We start from the raw sequence: 23564 nt of genomic DNA on the forward strand, positions 1-23564 counted from the left end.
GCTTTTTTTTTTTTTCTTTCTCCTTGTTGCTCAAACAGTGTTCTTTGCTCAAACCTCCTTCCCCTCCTCCTTCTGCAATCTCAGCGCCTAGCCCAAATCTGTTTTCTTCATTGTAACCTCAGCTTCACCGCAATTAATTTTTTCCCCCTCTGGTCACAAGATAATTCCTGACGCCAGTGAGTCTGGAGGTCAGACGAACAGCAAATTGGGGAACAAGGCGGCACTAATTCCTTACAAGTTTCCCTTGAAAAATCTTTTGCTTAAAAAAAAAAAGAAAAGCTTTGCTGTTCAGGGATTTATGACCTCGGAGGACTATGGGTTCGAACCAGTATTGGGCTGTAGGTGGACTGGCAAGCGGGCAGGGGAGCTCGAAGATATAGGGCGCTGCCAGGAAAAGGCAAATTCTTAAAAGTTAATGGTTTTAAGTGATTTTTAAAAATCCTTGCTGGCAAAGAGGCCCGCCTCTCCCCAGTATCAGCGCTTCCTCATTCTTTGAATCCGCGGCTCCGCGGTATTCGGCGTCAGACCGGCCAGAGGAAGCCTGTTTGCAATTTACCCGGGTTGTGAACGCCCAGGGTCGACGGAGGCGGGGCCACAGCGGTCTGTTTTGCATAAAGGGGCGTGCCCTCCAGGCCGACTCTATAAGTGCAGACTTCGGAGAGCGTGCGCGCGTTGCAGGCTGCTCTAGAGAGTTTCTGGCTTTATTCCTTCCTTCCAGCACTTCCCAACCTCATTGCTCACTATGAAGGCGCTCAGCCCAGTTCGCGGCTGCTACGAGGCGGTATGCTGCCTGTCGGAACGCAGCCTGGCCATCGCGCGGGGCCGTGGCAAGAGCCCGGCCGCCGAGGAGCCGCTGAGCCTGCTTGACGACATGAACCACTGCTACTCGCGACTGAGGGAACTGGTACCCGGAGTCCCGCGAGGCACTCAGCTTAGCCAGGTGGAAATCCTGCAGCGCGTCATCGACTACATCCTCGACCTGCAGGTGGTCCTGGCCGAGCCGGCCCCTGGGCCCCCAGACGGCCCGCATCTTCCCATCCAGGTGCGCGCGGGCGTGCTCGGGAGCCGGGGCGGGGCTGAGCTCCAGGGCTGGGATGCTACGGGGACCCCTGGACCTTCCAAACTCCGTGCGTAAACCCTTCCCCCCTTTTCCTTCTCTCAGACAGCTGAGCTCGCTCCGGAACTTGTGATCTCCAACGACCAAAGGAGCTTCTGCCACTGACCTGGCCCGCCCTGGCGCCTCCAGGTGAGTATCCAAGCCTTGTCTCGGGGGCGGGGAAGGGGGACAGCTGGTGCTTAAACGGCAGATCTTGGAGTTGGTAGGCCTTTTAAAGGATTACCGCGGCCCCCTCGGTTTAGGGAAATTCAGGCCAGAGAGGCGCAAGTGACTTGCCCGTGGTCACAGCAAATGAATGACGGAACCAATTCCGATCCAGAGTTCGTTTCAACCTTAAGTGCAAGTTGTTACCGTCTTCCCCATTGGCCAAAGGTGCGAAACTATAGACGCAGGTCCGACTAAATAAAATAACCAGTCTGTTTGTGGCTTGGAGTCGTAAAAGGAGCCGCGTTTTTCTCAGTCCCCCTCCCAACTAGTGTCACTTCCAATAGGGAGGGGTGGTGCAAGCTCCGCCTGTGGTCCTTCGGCGCCAACTGGGTGGGGGCAGTGTGGGGCGGGAGTTATCAGCTGGAGGTAGAGACCAAGTTTCCTCCCTGGCGCCGGCCAGTCTGCGGACGGCCCCCGCTTGGGCGCGCTCGGCGGAAACTGACGGCTCCCTGGTCTTCTTTCCTCCCCCGCCCAGAACGCAGGTGCTGGCGCCCGTCCGGGACCCCGGGACCCTCTACGGCCGGAAGCCCGAGGGCATGGATGGGCCTCAACCTTGCCCTGCCCACTTGACTTCCCCAAACCCCTGCCTCGAGGCTGGACCTGCGCCCGGGAGCGAAGGACTGTGAACTTGGGTGGCCTAAAGAGCCGGCGCTAGCTCTGGGCACCAGCTGGGCAACCTCCCCCAGCCCTCACCCCACTCCCAAGTTTTAAAGACTGTCTTTCAGTGTGTGGAGGTGTACGGGGTTGGGGGTGGGGGCTGGCTGTTCTCCAAATTCTGCCTTGGCCAAGGCAGCAGTAGAGCTGGTCTTCTGGTCTCCTTGGAGAAAGACTCTGTTGCCCTGATTATGAACTCTATAATAGAGTATTTAGCTTTTGTACCTTTTTTGCAGGAAGGTGACTTTCTGTAACCATGCGATGTATATTAAACTTTTTATAAAAGTTAACATTTTGCATAATAAACGGTTTTTAAACACTTGTGTTTATAATTTGATTCCTTAAGTGCTAACACTGTTTCTCACAAAGCTGGGTTTAGGGAGAATAAATTCATGTCTTTCTTGGAGCTTAGGAAAAGTAAACTTGCTTATTCCCTTAAAAGGGAGATGGGAGAATGCCCAGCTAAGACTGGGGAAGAGGGGGAAGTAGAAAGGGCTCATGGTGGAGCCCCACACGCATTGGGTGCAGAGAAGAGCCTTGTCTCACTTTACAAGTGAGGGAAGACTGGAGAGAAAGTGACTGGAACAAGCTCATCCAGCAAGTTGGGGGCCTAGGATAGAAATCTGCTCTCCTGAGTCCCAGTTCTTAGGTAGTTTGAGAGCTATGTTGCTAACTAGCAGATGGCTGTCCTCTTTAATGCCATTAATGATGTTTTCTCTAGCAGGGGATGTGAAACAGGACCCTCACCTGTTAGGCAGGGATGGTGCTGATAGACCCATTTCAGAGATGAATAAATGGATCATTGGGCTTGGTTTATTTCCTCTTGGGCTTCCAGAGTTGGGGAAAATAGGACAGGGGTCTCTTCCCTCAAATCTGATCAACCACTCTGATCAGAAGGACTTTGGTGCTGGTTGGGAAATAAGAGAATGAATTATTCTACCTCCAGTTAGTTGAAGACTGAGCCTAGACTGAGGAAGAGGGCACCACAGCCCTTATTTCTGGTATATCCTTCCAATAACATCTCCAGTGGGAGTCTCCTCTGTAAGTATCTTCACCCTATTTCAGAAATGGAGAAATTGAGGCTCAGTGGATAATGAGTTGGAGTCAGGTTCACACAGTCCCTCGAGAAGCAGAAATAGGATTTTAAACTTAACTACAGTGACCATGGACAGGGAAGCCTGGTGTGTTACAGTCCATGGGGTCACGAACAGTCGGATACAACTTGATGACTGAACAACAGTGACCACGACTGTAGTGGAAAGGAGCAGGATCTGAGACTGGCTATTCCATGGGGCCAGGCTTGAGAGTCAGGCAGAGGGCAAGACTCCTATACCATGCCATCTTCCTTTGCTTCCCCTCCACCTCGATCTGGCAGTTCCCCAGGTAGGTCCCACCAGGTGCCTGGTCTTACCAGATTCCTGTTTATGATATGATCTCATTCATGTGTTGGCACCTGGCATTAGTTACTTCAGTATTTCATAACAAACAGGTCACGTCATCACCCACCTTTCACGCCTTAACCCTGGTGAATTTGCAAGGGTGAACAGGGGCATGTGATGGGGAGGCGAACTATGTCTTTGTGAACCACCCTCCTGATAGACCAGTGTTCTTAACCTGTTTCCTGTCTCCTCCAATGATCTGGTGGAAGGTATGAATACTCTTCAGAAAATCCACACACACACACAATTTTGCCAAAGCAATAGGGCTTCCCAGATGGCTCAGTGGTAAAGAATCTGCCTGCCAATACAGGAGACACAGATTCAATCCCTGTGTCAGGAAGATTCCCTCAAGAAAGAAATGACAACCCGCTCCAATATTCTTGCTTGGGGAATTCCATGAACAGAGGAGTCTGGCCGGCTACAGTCCACGGGGTCACAAAGAGATGGACGCAACTGAGCGACTGAGGATGCACGCATGGCCAAGCAAACTTCCAATGCCTGGGGGAGAGCCCTCAGTCCCCATGTGAGGAACTTTTGCTTCAAACCCAGCAAGTACAAGACCCAGGCTGGGTCTGCCTGGGATCATTCGTTAGGTGTCCTGTGCTGGCTCTGAAGTAAGTCAGCCACACAAAGGTGCAAACAGCATACTAGCTGTTTGACTGCAAGCTAGAGACTGTTTCTATTGAGTCTCAGTGTCCACACCTGTGTGAGACTGCTGATCTTGATACAGTTCTGAGGCACCTGGCCCCACATTAAACCATTAATTGCAGCAGAGCCAGGCACTGAACTCAATACCCTGTGCCCTTTCAGCCACAGCATGCAGCTTCCTGCTCGGAAGTTGCAGGACCGAAAGGCTAGGAAGCTCTGGATGGCTCATCTGCCGTGTGACCTTGAGCCAGCCACCTCACCTCTCCAAGCCTCTCTCCTCCCTTGCACAGCAGCTGGTGCTTCTTGCATTGCTGCCTCCCAGGACAGAAGATAATGGTGGGAAAGTTCTTTGAAATGCATCACACACCTATGAGGTATTATTAAGCTAATTCCAAGGAAATTGCCAGACTGAGCTGTTCAGGGGGCGGGGACAAAAGCTGAAACCAGCACACCAATTCATTAGTCATTAGAGAGTGAAAGCAATTTGGCCCTAGGTCAGAAAACTCTGAGAGAGGAGAGTTGTCTTGTGTCAGAAACACCTATCAAACGCCTACCAGGTGCCAGGCTCTATTTTATCTTAACATCTTTCTAATCCTCACCACCACCCAGCAACGTATCATTATTCCCATTTTACAGAAGACACAAATTCAGAGAGGCTGAATAACTTGATCCAGGTCACATAGCGAAGAAGGGCCACATAGCAAGGAAGGGCCACAGCAAAGCAGCATCCAGCACCACCTAGCTCCAAAGTCCACGTTCAATTTTTTCCCTCTCCATTCCCTTCCCCTGGGAAGGGAACATATTTGGTCCCCAGTAGGTGCTTGCTAAATGCAAGACCTAGGCCCACCCCAGGTCTCCCTCTCATTTGTGAAAAGAGGATGATGGTGCCTCCTTTGCAGGTCTGTGCTTCGGATTAAAGATGCATAAAGCATCTACCAGCCTCCCTGAAAATACAAGATTCACCATTAACGGAGTCTTAACAGTTCACTATTGCATCAGCTCTGAAAAACGGACTTTGGGAAGGGATTTTTACTTTGTTAAAAAAAAAAAAAACAGGTTCAGAACAGACGAAGTAACTTGCCCGGGGCCCCACAGCTCCTAAGTGACAAAGCAAGGATTCAAATTCATGCGTGTGACAAACCAGAGACGGTGCCCTGTCCGAGAAGGCCAGTGACAGCTCTCCTTAGCTGTGGATGTGCCGGACAACTGTCAGTGGCTGTCTTTCGACCTCATCATCTCTCACGGCTGGCTGGCACTCGTCTCCATTCCCGGGGCTACATCCTAAATCCTCGCGTCGCTCTTGCAGAACTGCCTCTGCTCCGCTCCCCGCCAAGGTTTCTGGAGGCCGGGGCAGGGGCGGGGCCTCGGCCCACGTGGCCCGGAGCCCGGCTGGGCGGGGCCAGGGTAGCCCCGCCCCCGGCCCGGCGACCCGCGCTCCCCCCCGCGGGCCCTGGGGGCCGGTCGCAGGTGTTCGCTGGCGCCCGGATGTCTGAGCTCTGGCTCCGCTCTGGCTCCGGCTCCCTCCGCAGCCTGCGGGCGGGGCTCCCAGCCCATCCGGAGCCTCGCGGCGCCCCTGCCGCTCTGCCAGCAGCGCGGCCTCCCGGTTCCCAGCCTCCTGGCTTTGAGGGGCGGGGGGCCCGGGCCACCCCCCGCTCCGGGGCCACCCCCACCCAGCCGAGCTGCTGACCCTATTGCTCTCCCGCTGCCCCCAGCTGCGCTCGGACCGCGGCGGCCTCGATGCGCCCCCACCCGGCTTCCTGCCTCGGCAGTTTTGCCCGGGCCGGGCGGCCGCCCTGGATCGCACCCCGTTCCTTCCTTCCTTCATTCTTTTCAGGCAACTTGCATTCCTCGAGCGCCTGCGACGTGCCCCGCACGAGGCCTCTCCGACCTTCCAAGTGCAGGCCCCCGGGGCCACCGGGGTCCTCCGGGAAGATTCCGCCCTCCGCCCGATCTCCTTCCCTACTCCGCCCGACTCTTCTATCTCTGATGTCCGGTTTCACTCCGAGTTTAGCATTATTGTTCTCTGGTTATTTCTCCTGTTAAGGGTCAGTCAGTGGCAGGATCAGGGGATCACTCTGTGATCGAAATCAAGGGTCAGTCTGAAAGTGGAGTGAGGGGTCAGAGTGTGGCCAGAATTGGGGTTTTAGCCAGACTATGGCAAGGTTTGGAGATAGTGTGGGTGGAAGTTGGCAGTGGTCAGTCTACCGCTGGGCTTAATAGAGTGTAGTAGCATCAGTGGCCAAAGTCTGAGTTAGTCTTGGGCAGGGTCACTGAACAGTGTGGATCAGGGTACTAGGTCACCCAGAGACTAGGATTTGGTGGTTGCCTTTGACAAGCCAGATAAGTGCAGTGGGGCGGGGTGGCGGCGCTGTAGCTCTCTGAACTCAAGATTCCTATCCCTCCACAGCTGGGGGCTGGTCATAGCCTCCCCCTGGCATTACTCAGACTGTAGAGCTGGGCTTCCATCTGGGACACTCCCTGCCCTCCACACCTCTCTGCTCCTACCTTGTGCCAGATGCTGGAGGCAAAAAACCCTGGCTGGGACAGACCCGTGGTCAGACTGACAGTAACACTGGCCATGGCAAGGAGGCCTTAGGCTTCTGAGGGACCCCCCCACACTTTGCGTCACCCATGGGGAACAGGTACCTTGATCTTCCCTGTACCTTCTGCCTTTTGTTCACAAACCTAAAAGCTGTTGGGGATGGAAGGGTTCTTAGAGGTCACACGTGTGGCCCAAGAGGGGAAGAAGCTTGCTCAGGGACACCCAGCAAGTTCGTGGTCAAGACAGGACTCAAGGGAACTCCCTAGTGGTTCCGTGGTTAGGACTCAGCACTTTCACTGCCCTGGCCTGGGTTCAATCCCTGGTGGGGGAACTAAGATCCCATTCCCATGGCCAAAAAAAAAGACAGAAACCCATGCCTTTTACCTTTCTAGCTAGGGCACTCTTTGTGATCCTCTGCCTACCCTGAGCAAGGATTGTTATTGCCACTTTAGAGATGGGGCAGCTGAAGCCCTGAGAGGCTTCTGGACTCACCCGGCTCTCTCAGAGGGACTGCCAGGGGCGAGTGGACTGCACCCACCTGAGGATCTGGACCTGTGAAGTGGGGAGCCGGTGATTCCCTGAAGCATTGCGCCCTTGTCATTGCCACCCAGCCCCCTCCCTGGCGCCCTCATTAGGAGCGAATAAAACAAGGGTGGCCGGACGAAGCTAGGGAGAGGAGAGAACACTTTTTAAGAACTGCTGGGGAAAAGCTTAGCTGGGTTCTTATGGAAACATATGGAACTCATTAGCCTAAGTCAAAGTGGTCACTGGCCAGCTGGCAGTCGGTTGGTTTGAGGCTAAAAGTGTGTGTTGTGTGGTAGTGAGGGTACCTAAGGCAGACTCACCAGAATAGCCTGCCCACTCACTGATCCAGGTTCTTCCCAAACCAGGTATTGTTTCCATTTTTAACATAAAAAAAAAAAATGTGATTTCAAGACACCGGGTACTAGGCCACTCTAGGTTTTGTGGGTAGGATCAGAGACTTAGGGACCATCAAGACACACAGCCACCCCAGAACCACCCACATCCTGACTCACACACGTCTTTTCACCACCAGGGCCCCTGCAGTGGGTCCAGATGTATGAAGGGATGGTCTCAGCTTCCATCCAGGACTCATCCGGGGCGGGGGTGGGGGGTGGTCCTTGAGGAGCCTAAATGTTGGTCCCACATCCCGTCAATCACATTTCCCTGGACAGGTTAGACTCCATATTCAAAGACAGCAGCAAGAAAATGTTCCAAGAGGCCATTTCCTGGTACACAGGATTTTAGTCTATGTGGTTGTAGGATCCTGGGGGGCTGCCTCCATTTCACACCTATGAAGCTCACAGATATTAAGGGACCTGCCAAAGATCACCTTGAAGTAAGCATCAGAGCCCAGGTCTCCGACAGAGCTTCCACATCCTGTCTTGTTGATATCTGCTATACTGTGTGCTAAGTCGCTTCAGTGACGTCCAACTCTGTGACCCCACAGACTGTAGCCCCCCAGGCTCCTCTGTCTATAGAATTTCCCAGGCAAGAATACTGGAGTGGGTTACCGTTTCCTTCTCCAGGGGATCTTCCCCACTGAGGGATCGAACCCGCGTCTCCTACTTTGGCAGGCGGATTCTTTACCATTGAGCCAACGCAGCTCTTCTAAAACTTTCTACTAACCAGTGGTCATACAGAATTGGCCTCACACAACCCCCACAGCCCTCCTGTACTTTCTGTGAATTTGGGAATCAGCCAGCTGCTGGTGGAAACCCTAGCTTTGTCATGTATCAGCTATGCCATCAGAAAAGTGAAAAGTGAAAGTTGCTCAGTTGTGTCCGACTCTTTGCAACCCCATGGACTATACAGACCATGGAATTCTCCAGGCCAGAATACTGGAGTAGGTAGCTGTTCCCTTCTCCAGGGGGGTCTTCCCAACCTCGGGATGGAACCCAGGTCTCCCGCATTGCAGGCGGATTCTTTACCAGGAGAGCCCAGAAATACTGGAGTGGGTAGCCTATCTCTTCTCCAGCTGTTAGAGGTAGGTTATTTACCCTCTCAGAGCCACATCGTTTGCTGTGACGATTAAAGCAGATGACATGTAAGGAGACTGGCACTCGGTGGCCCAGGGCGACCGCAGCCACGGAGCTTGTTGGGCATGGCTGTCAGACTCCTCACATAATTCCTCCCTCCTCTTTCCAGGTGGCCGTATTATTGGCATAGTCCATCCACGGCATCTCAGCACTGCCTGTCCAGTAGCCGTGCTCTTCAGAGGCCTTTCACACACACACGCAGGAGTATGTGGTCAACAGGATGCTCAGTGCCTTGAGGAAGAGTGCAAGGACTTAAAAAAGCAGGCCTGCAATTCAGCCTCACCACTCCCAGGCTGTGCCGCCATGAACAAGCTCCTTAACCTCTCTGAACCTCAGAAAACCAGCCTGGAGCCACCTCAGAGTCCTGCTGAGGATTTAGTGAGGAACTAAAGATAGCCCACCCAGAGGCTCGCTGGCACATGGAGGCACTCAGTAAGTTACAGCTGGAGTTAGAAATAATCCTATTTCACAGATGGAGAGGCTGAGTCCCAGAGGGCGTAAGTGACGCATCCAGTGTCATGTGAAAAGACCCCCTCACAGACCTAGGGACTAAAAACCAGATCTTCATGCTCCCAGTCTTTGCCCAGCTGCTGCTGCTGCTGCTAAGTCGCTTCAGTTGTGTCTGGCTCTGTGCGACCCCAGGGACTGCAGCCTACCAGGCTCCTCCATCCATGGGATTTTCCAGGCAAGAATACTGGAATGGGTTGTCATTGCCTTCTCCCTTTGCCCAGCTACTACTCTCTCATTACTGGGATTTGTAATCATTTCATGACAAAGGTGTTTTCAACTGTGGAAAGTCAGAACTTTGAACCCAGGCTCCGCCTGATACAGAACCAGCTCACTGGTGAGCGCATCCCTCCGTAGAAGAGAACAGGGGTCGGGGCTGGGGTAGGATGGACGTGACTCAGAGGCCAGAGAACCTGGAGGCCAAACATAGTGAAATCAGGGGAGCAGGAGCTTTGTGATCAGACAGACCAGTCTCTGCCACTTCTTAGCCGTGTGATCAGCTAAAGGACACCACCTCTCTCAGCCTGTTTTTCCTCTAAAGCTCCCAGTAGTACCTCTTTCATAGAGTTGTTTCAGGAACTAAGAAAACAGAGTACCTGGCACAGATGGACTGCTTGAAGCTGGCAGTCCCTATCATTTTATCAAGATGAAGTAGAGCAGCAGCCACCTGTGTCTTTGTCGTCACCCTCATTGTGAATCTTTTTGTAAACTTCCAATTGAACAAACAGTATTTGGTTTCTGATAACACAGTCCCCCACTTACGGTGTGAACTTGGACAAACTACTTAAGTTCTTTCATCTTCAGTGTCTGCACCTATAAAATGGGAATAATGAAAGTCCCTACTACAGACAGTTGGGAAATTTTTTTTTTAAACTTTTCTTTTTTGGACATACCATAAAGCTTGTGGAATCTTAGTTCCCCAACCAGGGGTCGAACCCAGGCCCCCAGCAGTGAAAGCACTGAATCCTAATCCCTGAACTGCCAGGGAATTCCCAGGTGTGAGGATTAAATCAGTTACCACATAGTATGCTCGGTTTAATGCTTGGCACATAATAGGAACCCCCAAATGCTACTTGTCATTCATTATCTTAGCACAGTCTGTGAAGTTTGTGTTCTCATACATTCTATAGCCATCTGTGTTTTTATACAAAATCTTAATATCTCAATTTTTAAAAAATTGGCATTTCAAGAAGATGTACAGATTTTTATCATATGGTTTTGTGAGATCTAGTGCCTAACAAACTTCACACATAGCCACACTTGTGCGTGTGCACACGTGTGCATGAACACACACACACATGATGAGCTGAAACAAGCCCTCTTGCATTGAAGAGCGGCCTGCATGCTCCCTCTAACTCGCTGTCCTCTGTGAAGGGAGATGGGTGACTGTGTGACCTCTCAGCAGGAGAATTCCTTGGCAAAACTAACCTGGCCCTGGAGAAGGGCATGGCAATCCAGTCCAGTATTCTTGCTTGGAGAATCGCATGGACAGAGGAACCTGGTGGGCTGCAGTACATGGGGTCACAGAGTTGGACACTACTGAAGTGACTTAGCACGCACGCATGTTAAACCATAATAGAAAAGAATATAAAAAAGAATGTGTATATATGTATAACTGAACCACTTTGCTGTAGAACAGTTATGAACAAAACATTGTAGGTCAACTACAAGTCAATAAAAATTAAAAACAATAATAAAACAAAAAGCCAAGATGTCAGGTGGGGCCAGACCACCTAGGATATGACAGCCTTCTCTGGCGGCAGATCAATTCAGTGCTGTCTTTCTGGGGAACACCAGGCTTTTTCCACCCTAAGCCCAAGTCTTGACTCTTTCTGTCAATCAGGACGAAAGCTGCTATAAGGCACAGGAAGCTCAGCTCGGTGGTCTGTGATGACCTAGGTGGATGGGATGGAGGTGGGGTGGGAGGGAAGCTTAAGAAGCAGGGGATATATGTATGCATATGACTGATTCACTTTGTTGTACAGCAGAAATTAACACAACATTGTAAAGCCATTATATTCCAATAAATAAACAAAAGTAATTAATACAAAAATAAAAAAAACTGCCCTGGGAGGAAGCCCTGGCTCCCGCTCTTAACCTGAGTATCAGAGCCCAGGTCTCAGTCGTGGTTGAGGTTGCTGTGCAACCCTGGGCACCTCACTTCACCTCTCTGAGCTTTGACCTCCCACCTGTGAAAGGGGGCGGACCTTTCAAGGTCATCGTGAGGATTAGAGAAGTGCCTGGCACATTGTCATTGCTCCATATATGGGAGCTTTTCAAAGCATGTTGGTTTTTTAACTCAGTAAGGGCTATCTTTTTATATTCTTTAATAAAACAGGGTTATGATCTGGGTGCCTTATGTAATTAATACCCTTTATTGATTTTTAAACACATTTGTTAATCCAATAAAGGTGGTTTTCCTCCTAAAATTATTTTCTTTCCTAATTTATTCATATTTTACAATGTCTGGGCAAGTCATTGGGCCTCACTGAGCCTCAGTTTCCATATTCCTAACATGGGAAAAATGCCTTCCTCATGAGGTTGTTTGGAGAATTCAGTTGAGATGGTGTATGTAAAAGTGCTCTGTACACTGTCAAGTCCAATAAGTGTAAGAGATTATTTTTTGCACCCTCCTTCCCTTTCAGTAGGCCGAATTCCTCAAAGACAGGAGGGAGTTTTATTTACCTTTGTATCTCCTGTGTTGAATGTGTAGTAATAAATTTAATAGTAGCATTTATGGTGATAAGAACTTTCATTTCCTGGACACTTGTATTGTGCAAGACTCTGGGCTGAGTGCATCTTAATGGAAGGATGAGTGATAGACACTTAAAAGTTTTGATTCCCTCTGCTGGGAATTGTTTTAGTTTTCTCTTGAGCAAGTTCTGTCTTCCATCCTGCAGACAAATTATTTTTATTCTTGGGGCTCATATGTTGTTTGGCCACTCCAGTTGAATAACTAATAGCATTGTTTAGTTTCCTTATCTATAAAATGGGGCTAATGATCAACTTAACCTCTTATAAAAGTGTCCCATAAATGACGGTAACTTTCCCTTTCTTCTTCCTTTCCTCCCCACCTAGACACACCCTTTCCTTGGAGAGGAAGGTGATGACAGAACAAGGTAATTAAACTGGGTGGCAGAGAGCTGAGTCCCTTCATTTCTCTGTGCTTTTTTTTTTTTAATTTTTATTTTTTTGCCCGTGCCCCTTGGCTCGTGGGGGGAGGTCTTAATTTTCCCACCAGGGATCGAACCCTCAGCCTTGGCAGTGAATGTGCAGAGTCTTAACCACTGGACCACTAGGGAATTCCCTCTCTGTGCTTTTGTTTCTTTTTTTGATCAGGGTGGCAGATCTTCCTGGAATAATTGCCTGATTCTGAGACCCTCCATGTCCAGCCTCCTAAAAAAACCTCCCCTTTCTGCCATAGCACCACAGATTCAACTCATCTGGATGTCACGTGCCCCCTGTGATCATCTGTTGCATATTCCAAGTGCCTTTAAGTCCTGGAAGGCAGAGTGGTGTGTTAGGGTTTGACTTCTATTTTTCTAAGCATTTTCTTATCATCTCATCTCATCCTTTATAAACCTTTCAAAGTCCCCAAGCCACACATGGGGCAGCTGAGGCCCCGAGAGGGGAAGGGCCTTGGCTAAGGCCACAGGCTGAGTGACAGCTAGTCCTGCGACCCGAGGCATGCTCCGAGTCCCTCGGCACTTAGTCCTCTGAGCCTCTCGATACCAGGCTTTGTGCTTGATGCTGCCTCACAGAAATTTTATGAAGTCGCTGCTCCTCCCCCCACTTTCCAGATGAGCAAACTGAGACTCAGGCAGGTAAAAAGTTATTTCCCGAGTTGGAATCATGATATAATCAGGGCCAATTCTAAACTGTGTGCTTTTTGCCCAGGACCCCGAGACTTCTGCCGCTTTGTTGTTTCAGGGCCCCGAAGATGGCCGCTCCCAAGTCTCTAGCAGTGTGTTGGACCCTAAAGCAGGGAGTGATTGCCAAAGCTGACCCCTACGCCCTGATCTCTCAGCCCCAGCAGCCCCAGGGTCAAGGGATTCACAGAGCAGGGCCCAGGAGGGCCTTCCTGCAGCAGTGATCTGCATGGAGTGGCCCCCCGCCCCAATCCCTAAAGCCCATTGTTTCTCCAGGAGACAATACAGATAAAGGACCCAGCCTAGTGGGCTGCCTGCATCAATCTGTAACCATGGAAACCCGTAGGGAGACAATTCCAAAGCCCCTCCTGTCACCCTCCACCCTGCAGCTGTGGCTCCAGGAGCCCAGCCTCCAGCAGAACGGGCATTGCTGGTAATCGCTGTCCCCCACCACGGCCACCCCCAAATGGGACACAGCTAGGCTCCCCCCAGCATACATCCTCCCAGAACTGGTGTTGGCAAAGGGGCCTTGGATATGTTTAAGGTCTATACCTCATTTCATCTGCAGGAAGGTTAGTTCCACCAGGTTCTGCTTCGGCAAGATGTCACTGATCACAGGGTCGGGGCCCGGGGAAAAGGTCCCAATAGAATTCTTAACCATCCAGTGGTCAACCAGGACCCAGGAAGGTATTAGGTCTTCAGCGCATGACTTCCCCCTGGTGGCCAGTTGCTGCAATTGTCAGTTTCGACTTAAGCCAAACTTGTTACCTCTTTTTCCTTGGTATTTAGTGTGTTCCAGATGCCCATGTACATTTGATCTAATCCTCACAACCACTCTGTGACGTGGGTGTTCTTACCCTCCTTACACATCCTGAAGCCAAGGCTTTCAGATGGTATGCAGAAGGAAGCAAAGACAGCAGAGTGGTTGAGAGGGTGAATCCAGACTGCCCCGGCTCAAAACCAGGCATCACCAGCCTGATGATCTTGGGAAATGTACCTGAGCTCTGAGTCTGATTCGTATTTGTAAAGTGGGAGTGATAACAATACATACTTCATAGTGATGTTACGAGGATATATAAAATAAGATTTATAAGCCTTCAGAACAGTGATTGGCGCATAATAAATAAAATCCTGTGCCAGGACACTTCTTAAGCTGTGTGCCTTCAGGAGTATCATGGAGCTTCACCTGGGCATGTATGTGCATTCAGTCACTGCAGTCCTGTCCGACTCTTTGTGACCCCAAAAGGCTCCTCTGTCCATGGGATTCTCCAGGCAAGAATAACAGAGTGGACTGCTATGCCCTCCCCCAGGGGATCGTCCCGATCCAAGGATTGGCCCACGCCTCCTGCGTCTCCTGCATTAGCAGACAGATTCTTTTACCCACTGAGCCACCCGGGAAGCCCCTCTTTCAGCCATACAGTAGGGCTAATCGTGGCTTCCTCTTAGGACTATCATGGTAACTAAAGTGGATTTGAGGTATAAATGTACTTGCTTTGCTACTATTAGCATCATTTTTTTTAATCTGCCTTTTTGGGGAGGGCTGACCATGGGGGCAGAGGGATGGGCAGAGAGATGCTACCCTGTCAACAAGCCAGGAGGAGATACCTGAGGATTCTGGTCCCTGAAGTCTCTTTGGCTTGCAGAGTCACAGAGCCGCTGACAGTGGCCAAAGACTTTTCTGGGAAGAGACTGGGAGTGGCCTCTCATCTATTCCAAAAATCTTCCACTGAGTTCATTTCAATCAGCAGTTCTTGGGCTTCTACTCTGCAATGAACACTGGGCTGAATATGGGGGTGCGACAATAAAGACAAGGAGTGACTTAAATCTGGGGGGAGGGACAGAACAGAATCACAATGTGAAATGATGACAGACTGAGATCCCCTACAGGAAGTGTGGAGCAGGGGCCAGAGTCAGCATCTGAGAAATGGGTGCTTTAAGCTATCACCACCCACACTCATAGTGTGGCCAATACCACTCAGACTCCAAAGACTGAATGTCTTGTTTATTTCAAACTGGTTCTGAGTCTTATTTTTTATGTTAATAGTTGATCTGGATTTTTGATATTGCTGTCCCAGGTTTCAATTCTATTCAGCTGAAGGGTTAAAACACACACATTTTTTAAAAAAAAATTAATTTTATACTGGAGGATAGTTGATTAACAATGTTGTGTTAGTTTCAGGTGTATAACAAAGTGCTTCACTTACACATACACGTGTAGCCATTCTTTTTCCAAGTATTTTCCCAATTGTGTTATCATAGAATATTGAGGAGTAATCCTTGTGCTATACAGTAGGTCCTTGTGGGTTATTTATTTTTATCTTTTTTTTAATTTTATTTTTTGGCTTCCCTGCAGAGCATGTGGGATCTTGGTTCCCAAGCCAGGGATCGAACCCATGCTCCCTGCAGTAGAATCACAAAGCCTCAACCACTGGACTCTGCCAGAGATCCAGGCAAGTCCCTGGCTATCTATTTTAAGTGTTATATACCAGTGTGTACATGTCAGTCCCAAACTCCCAATCTCTCCCTCCCCCAGTTAGACCGCTTCCCCAACTATAATATAACCATACATTCATTCTCTAAGTTGATGAATCTGTGTTTGTTTTGTAAATAGTTCATCTGTATATATTTTTTAAGATTCTGCGTAAGTGAAGTCATATTTGTCTGTCTCTGTCTGACTTACTTCACTTAGTATGATAATCTCAAAAAGTCCAGCCAGGTTGCTGCAAGTGGCATTATTTCATTCTTTTTAGAGACTGAGGAATATTCCATTGTATACAGGTACCACATCCCCTTTAACCACCCATCTGTCGATGGAAAATACACCCATTTTACTGAGTGTAGTTTGAGATCATCTGTGCATGGGGGATATACACAGCATTCTCTATGACTTGTGTATCTGAGAAACTTGTGTCTGAGAGCAGACCTTTTTTTTTTTTTTTTCCTGGTGTGAGAGGTGGAGAGAAGCCCAAGCAGAGAGAACAGAAATGTGGGCTAACAGGGAGAGCAGGGAGGTCAGAGGGAGTGTCAAGAGAAGGGTGTTTTATCAAAGCCTAAGGTTGTTGTGTGAAGGAGGCTGAAGATCTGAGGGACTTGCAGGGGGTGGGCTGGCCAGGCCATACCGGGGAGCTATTTGCAAGATCATAAGCTAGAGAGTGACAAGACCAGGTGTGTGTTTTAAAGAGTTCCTTTGGGAAAAGGAGGGAATAAACTGATAATCACAGGACTCGTAGGTTGTGTTTCCCCAAACTCCTCTGGGCACCTCTACTAGGACCTGAATCTGATTGCCCTCCTCCAATGAGACCACAAAACCCAACATCTGTGAAAAACATCTTCAGGGCCTGGAAACATCTGGAAAGAATTTGGCCAATCTGGTAGCCCTGGGCTTCCCAGCCGGCTGCATCTTTCACATTCTTTTTCTCCTCCCCAAGTCTGTAGGGGGTTGGTTCATTGATTAATAGGTATTATATAGCTTTGCAGGCTTCTGGCAGGTACCAGAGTTCACCTCTAGGTGGCAGCCTTACTCCTTTAACCCCACCAGCTTCCACCTGAAAAGGCCAGAGAGAAAGGACATGATCTAATTTGAAGGTAGGCAACCACCCTCTCAGGTGCCCATCATTACCTCCATTTTTTAGTTGAGAAAACTAAGGCTCTGAGAGGTGAAGCCACCAGTCCAAAGTCACCAGATAGGTGGGCATAGCGGAACTCAGTTTCTCTGAGCCTCAATTTCCTCATCTGTACGATGAAACCAACCCACCCCTGGCAACACTGATCGACTTTCTGTCCCTGTGAAAAAGGTGAAAGTGTTAGTCGCTCAGTTGTGTCTGACTCTTCGCGACCCAGTGGACTGTCCATGGAATTCTCCAGGCAAGAATACTGGAAAGGGTTGCTGTTCCCTTCTCCAGGGGATCTTCCCAATCTAGGGATCACACCTGGGTCTCCTGCATTGCAGGTAGATTCTTTTTACCGTCCGAGCCACCTGGGAAGCCCTACCCATGTGTGGGGATCACGAACAGCATCCTCTTATGGCCTGTCTCCACTGGAGAAGCGTGGCACTGACATCCTTCTGTTGGAATGGTTTTTGTCCCTATAGATTTGCCTATTCTAGACATTTTACCTAAATATAATAATGTAGTATGTAACCCTTTGTGTCTGGTTTCTTTCACTTAGCATAATTTTTCAAGACTCATGCACGTGGTAGCAGATGTCAGTACTTCATTTCTTTTTGGCTGAATGATATTCCTTGGATGGATATACATTTGTGTGTCCATTCATCAGCTGATGGACATTTGGGTTGTCTCCATGTTTTGCTCATTATGAATACTGCCGCTGTGAACATCCATGTATATGTTTTTGTATCAACGTGGGTATATATCTAGGAGTGGAGTCCTTGCGTCATATCATAACTCTATCCTGAATATTCATTGGAAGGACTGATACTGAAGCTGAAGCTCCAACACTTTGGCTACCTGAACTCATTGGAAAAGACCCCGATGCTGGGAAAGATTGAAGGCAAAAGCAAGGGGTGGTAGAGGATGAGATGGTTGGATGGCATCACGGACTCAACGGACATCAATGTGAGAAAACTCCTGGAGATAGTGAAGGACTGGGAAGCCTGGCGTGCTGCAGTCCATGGGACCGTAGAGTCAGACCCAGCTTAGCAACTGAACAACAATGATTCTAGCTGTGTATAACTTTTTGAGGAACTGCCAAACTGTTTTCCAACATGGCTACGCCAGTTTACATTCCCACCAGCAATATATGAGGGTTTTAATTTCTTCATATCCTGGCCAAACCTTGTCATTAACATTCTTTTTGATTACAGCCATTCTAGAGGGTGTGTCTTGCAGTTTGGATTTTCATTTCCTTAATGATTAATGATACTGGGCACCATTTCATATGCTTACTGGCCTCTATATGTCTTCTCTGGAGAACTGTTCATTCAAATCTTTTATCTTCTCAATTCACTTTGGTAATATTATGCCCAACACACACACACACACACACACACACACACACATTCATGTACCATCCTGGATTTTCTTCAACTATCATAGTAACTATATGAGGAATCCATGATTTGTCCCATTTCTCAGGTTAAGAAACTGAGGCCCAGAGCAGTGGCATGATATGTCCAAGAGGCCACAGCTTACAGAATCTCAGGGCCCAGAGTTTTATTTACTTGACAAATACTCATATAGTATTTACTATGTGCCAGTCCAGAGAACCCCTGAACCTCACATTCCAACAATTTTCCAGTGAAACTATCATTATCAATAGGACTTCTCTGCTTCCCTGAAGCAGCAACTTATTGCTTTTCTTTAAAAAAAAAATGACTTATTTTTTAGTCATTAAGTCATGTCCAACTCTTTTGCAACCCCATGGACTGTAGCTCACCAGACTCTTCCTTCCTTGGAATTTCTCAGGCAAGAATACTGGAGTGGTTGCCATTTCTTTCTCTAGGGGATTTTCTCCACCTAGGGATCGAACCCTTGTCTCCTTGGCAGGCAGATTCTTTACCTCTGAATCACCAGGAAAGCCCCCCCCCGCCCCGCTTTTTTTTTTTTTTAATAACGTTTTCCCTCCAGCTACCAAAGTGTGAAAGTGTGAGTTGCTCAGTCGTGTCCAACTCTTTGTGACCCCATGTACTACACAGTCCATGGAATTCTCCAGGCCAGAAAACTGGAGTGGGTAGCTGTTCCCTTCTCCAGGGGATCTTCCCAATCTGGGGATCACACCGGGGTCTCCTACACTGCAGGCAGATTCTTTACTGGCTTAGGAATATGTGCTTATTTTAGAATAGTTGAAAAAGGCTGTACCGAAAAGTGCAAATATAGCAGAGCAGAGGCTCCTGCCTTCCTTTGCACAGCTCCAACTTGGCTTCCGTCTGATTGTGGATTTTTGTGAACAGATAATACACTGGCTTAAAGTTCAACATTCAGAAAACTAAGATCATGGCATCTGATCCCATCACTTCATGGCAAATAGATGGGGAAACAGTGGACACAGTGGCTGACTTTATTTTTCTAGGCTCCATGCATTAAGAGACGCTTACTCCTTGGAAGGAAAGTTATGACCAACCTAGACAGTATATTAAAAAGCAGAGACATTACTTTGCCAACAAAGGTCCGTCTAGTCAAGGCTATGGTTTTTCCAATGGTCATGTATGGATGTGAGAGTTGGACTATAAAGAAGGCTGAGCGCCGAAGAATTGATGCTTTTGAACTGTGGTGTTAGAGAAGACTCTTGAGAGTCCCTTGGACTTCAAGGAGATCCAACCAGTGCATCCTAAAGGAGATCAGTCCTGGGTGTTCATTGGAGGGACTGATGTTGAAGCTGAAACTCCAATACTTTGGCCCCCTGATGAGAAGAGTCGACTCATTGGAAAAGACCCTGATGCTGGGAAAGATTGAGGGCAGGAGGAGAAGGGGACAGAGGATGAGATGGTTGGATGGCATCACTGACTCGATGGACGTGGGTTTGGGTGGACTCTGGGAGTTGGTAATGGACAGGGAGGCCTGGCGCGCTGCAGTTCATGGGGTCGCAAAGAGTCGGACACGACTGAGAGACTGAACTGAACTGAACACACTGGGAGCCCCAAAACAGGAGGTCTGTGCCTTTGGGAAGTTTCTATCAAGCATATTATATTTTGATAAGTAGGGCTTTGAGAAGAGGGAATCAGAGGCATTTTTCATAAGAAAATTCACCAGGGATGAGGTACAACAGCTGAAATGAAAATTTGCTTTGTTTGGGGGACTTTTCCAGGGCTTTTGGTTCTTTCAAGAACAGGGCTGCCTCCCTTACCAGCTGTGTAGCCTCTCTTAACATCCCCTGGGACTCAGCTTCCTCATCTGGAAAATGGGGCTAAACATCCATAATTATAAAGTAATTGATAGTTGTGGGCACACTCTTCCCATCCACAGCAATGTGTGCAGGGCTGGAACCCTGGGTTCACTGGCAGAACATACCCTCCTTCAATGGGGTTGGTTCTAGCATTGAGTTCTTCATTCAAAATAATAGCTCAGTGTCTTGGGAGACAGAGATCTGAGTTCAGATCCTGGTTTCCCCTTTAACCACTGGGCTTCCCTTGTGGCTCAGATAGTAAAGAATCTGCCTGCAATGCCGGAGACCTGGGTTCAATCCCTCTGTCAGGAAGATCCCCTGGAGAAGGGAATGGCAACCCACTCCAGTATTCTTGCCTAGAGAATTCCATGCCCAGAGGAGCCTGGTGGGCTATAGTCCATGGGATCACAGAGTTGGACATGACTGAGCAAATAACACTTTCACTTTCCTCTTTAACCAGCCCTAGCTCAATTTCCTTATATATTTGAAGCTCTGTCAGTCCCTGGGTCAGGAAGATACCCTGGAGGGGGGCATGGCAACCCACTCTAGTATTCTTGCCTGGAGAATCCATGGACAAAAGAGCCTGGCAGAGTACAGTCCATTGCAGAGTCAGACATGACCAAAGCGACTCAGCATGCATGCACACATGCCCTTATTGTACAATGTTATAGGGTAGTTGGGAAGTTTCAATGTAATAATGCATGTAGGACTTCCCTGGTGGTTCAGTGGCTAAGAATCCACCTGCCAATGCAGGAGACACAGGTTCAGTCTCTGGTCTAGGAAGATCCCACAAGCTGCAGGGCAACTACGCCCATGCACCACAACTACTGAGCCCGCCCTCTAGAGGCCATGAGCTGCAACTACTGAAGCCTGAGTGCCTAGAGCGGGTGCTCCTCTACAAGAGAAACCACTAGAAGACTAAGCATCGCACCTAAGAGTAACCCCTGCTCCCCGCAACTAGAGAAAGCCCACACATAGCAATGAAGACCCAGCAGAGTTCAGTTCAGTTCAGTCGCTCAGTCGTATCCGACTCTGCGACCCCATGGACTGCAGCACGCCAGGCCTCCTTGTCCATCACCAACTCCCAGCACAGTCAAAACTAAATAAATTTTAAAAAATAATCATGTATATAAAGTGCCTGGTTGGTGCTTTACACTGAGGAGGTGTTCAGGAGACGTGAACCCTTAACACCATCGTCACTTACTGCTGGCCTACTATGTGCCTGGCACGCTCAGGGAGAGGGCATGAAGATGAAAGCACAGCACGGGTCGGTGGAAGTTTTATTCAGACTCTGTTCATGCCACTCCACCGTCTGAACTGGGCCCTGAAGGATGGGTCAGATCTGTCACGTGGGGATGGCAGGCAGGAGGGGCCTTGTGGATATGGAGCCATGGAAGTCAAGGCTGGGAAACAGGAGAGTATAGGGCGTGAATGGAAAACTGCAAGTATTTTAGTTTAGTTCCTTGTGAAGGTCTCTCCGGTTCACTCACACAAAGCTCAGTGAAAATATATTAAATACCTGCTGTGCACCCCTTATATCCAACACCTCATTGAATCTTGAATGGAAAGGTCACTTTTGCCATACCCATTTCGAGGATGAATAAATTGAGGCTCGGAGAGATCCAACAGCCTGACTAAGAGCCCTGCACTAGGAGCAGAAGGGGCAGGAATTCAAGTTCAGGGCAACAGACTGCAGATTGGCATCCCACACTTCTGGCAGGAATTAGTTCCCAGGCAGTGAAACTCTAAAGGCAGCCCCAGCTGCCCGAAACTCAGCCGCAGAAAGCTGGCTCATGGCCCCCTTGCTGGCTCCCTTCTTTCATCCCAGCCCCACCCTACCACCCCCATTTCCCTTCCTGGCCCTGGGGCCCTGTTCCTTCCCCAAACCTGCTCTTCCACAATTCCTTCCAGGTTCTCTCATCTGTAAAATGGGGATAATAACAGTGCCTGTCTCAGAGGGGTGTCACGAGGATCAGAAGAGAGGCCCAAGTGCTTGGAGCCCAGCACACAGTAGGTTCCATAAATATTAGCAATCGTCAACACCATCATTAGCCAATAATATCCCTGGAGTCTAGTGACACCAGCCAACTGGAAGCATTATCAGTATTTGATGGTTGAGGAAACTGTCGTGGAGAGGTGGAGCCGCAGCCTCTCTGAGGGTTCTCAGCTGGGAGGCTGGAGAGTGGGACTTGAAGCTGGGCTTGCCGAGCCTCTGATTTCAGATCTCATTAACTTCTGCCAGTCTTTGCTGGGAAGATGAGTGAATCATTTAATCAATATTTATTATCCATCTTCTACATGCCAAGCCAGGCTCTAGATGCTGAGGGACATTCAGAGAGGGATACCACCTGGTCCCTTGAGGAAGCTTAGAGCCTAACAGATAAACAAAGCATGGAAACAAAGCCTTGTTTGTGGAGGCAGAACACACAAAGGGTCCAGAAAAGGGCGAGAAGCACTCTGACTAGGAGAGGGGAGGCAGGCAGGGAAGACTTCCTGGAGGACGTGATATTTAAATTAGGGCATGAAACTTTTCCCCATGTGGTTGCTGAGGAAAGAAGTCGCCAGGGGCACCATCAGCTGTGTGGGCAGGGCAGCAGCACCTGGAGGCCAGTTACCAGACTTTTCAAGGTGAAACAGAGCCTATGAGTTGAAGGTGAGTGAAGGTTGTCATGATAAATGTTTTCCAAAAACTTGTGGTAGAGGATGGCTGTGGAAAAAACCCACGAAGAACATAAATGCATGTATTAATAATAAGCATATAAGTACTTGCAGATGAATGCTCAAGTCCTTAGCTGTGGTGTTTAAAAAATTCTTCATTGCCTGAAAGATGTGTCATACAATATATGAGAAGGAAAAAAAGAATTGGTCAAGAAGACATGAATTGAAGCCATTGATGAAAATTAATATTTTAGTGAACACTGATCACCTCACAATAAGTTATATAGAAAAAGACATGTTCAAATGGTTTTAATCCCTGGGCAGTAAAGTCTATTTTCATTCAAATAACATAACACAATAATAATAAAATTTTTAAAGGTAAACTGAGCCATGCAAATCCAGTGAAATGTGTAGACTGGAGTAAAGGGATCTGTGCACTGGAGATAAGGTCAGAGACGTAACCACAGCTGCCGTATCTTGGGTTCCTTATAAACCATGCTCTGTGGTGAGAGCTTTACATGCATTAGTTCATGAGATTTCCCCGCAGTCTTATGACGTGAGTGTTAAGGGACAAGAAAACCCAAGTTCAGAGCGTTTATAAAACTTGCCTGGGCTCACACAGCTAGTAAAGTGACCAGGTCTGGGTTTGAAAGCAGGGCTATCTGCTTCAAAGTCTGGGTTCTTCATCCCCATGCGTTGTTACCATCTCATCTTCAAGATCTGAGGATCAAGTATGAAGCTGGGAACTGACTCTGAAGAAGTGCTTTGAATGCCAGGTTCAGACTTGCATAAAAATCACACAGAAGCAGGCAGCAATCAGCAGACCTGGAATCTAGCAGCACCTTTAAGTGGCTCTGCCACTCACTAGCCAAGGTTACTTCTATGAGCCTTGGCCTCTCTAGACTGGAGAGATGAAGAATGTAAGTGGATTATTGGCCTTGAAGGAAGGAAGACCTGTGACGAAAGGGTTGTTGAGGAGAAACCTGGAGATGTTCAAATATTTACTGAGTGCTGGGCTCTGAG

General features: G+C 48.8%; 1 protein-coding gene across 1 annotated transcript; it reads left to right on the forward strand.

The window, feature by feature from the left end:
• Nucleotides 1–652: 652 nt before the first annotated feature.
• ID3 (inhibitor of DNA binding 3) lies at nucleotides 653–2297 on the forward strand. Its single transcript, XM_055574175.1, has 3 exons — nucleotides 653–1042; nucleotides 1163–1246; nucleotides 1800–2297. Exons 1-2 carry the CDS (start codon nucleotides 743–745, stop codon nucleotides 1220–1222), a joined length of 360 nt encoding a protein of 119 aa, XP_055430150.1. The 5' UTR covers nucleotides 653–742; the 3' UTR covers nucleotides 1223–1246; nucleotides 1800–2297.
• Nucleotides 2298–23564: the final 21267 nt, after the last annotated feature.

This window comes from Bubalus kerabau, chromosome 3 (assembly GCF_029407905.1).
Source record: "Bubalus kerabau isolate K-KA32 ecotype Philippines breed swamp buffalo chromosome 3, PCC_UOA_SB_1v2, whole genome shotgun sequence".
NCBI classification, from domain to species: Eukaryota; Metazoa; Chordata; class Mammalia; order Artiodactyla; family Bovidae; genus Bubalus; species Bubalus kerabau.

Excerpts from the sequence above, each read along its gene's own strand:
- ID3 (XM_055574175.1), top strand. The coding sequence starts at position 743 with ATGAAGGCGCTCAGCCCAGTTCGCGGCTGCTACGAGGCGGTATGCTGC. Across the intron at positions 1,043-1,162 it reads GCCCGCATCTTCCCATCCAG|ACAGCTGAGCTCGCTCCGGA; the intron begins GTGCGCGCGGGC and ends TCCTTCTCTCAG.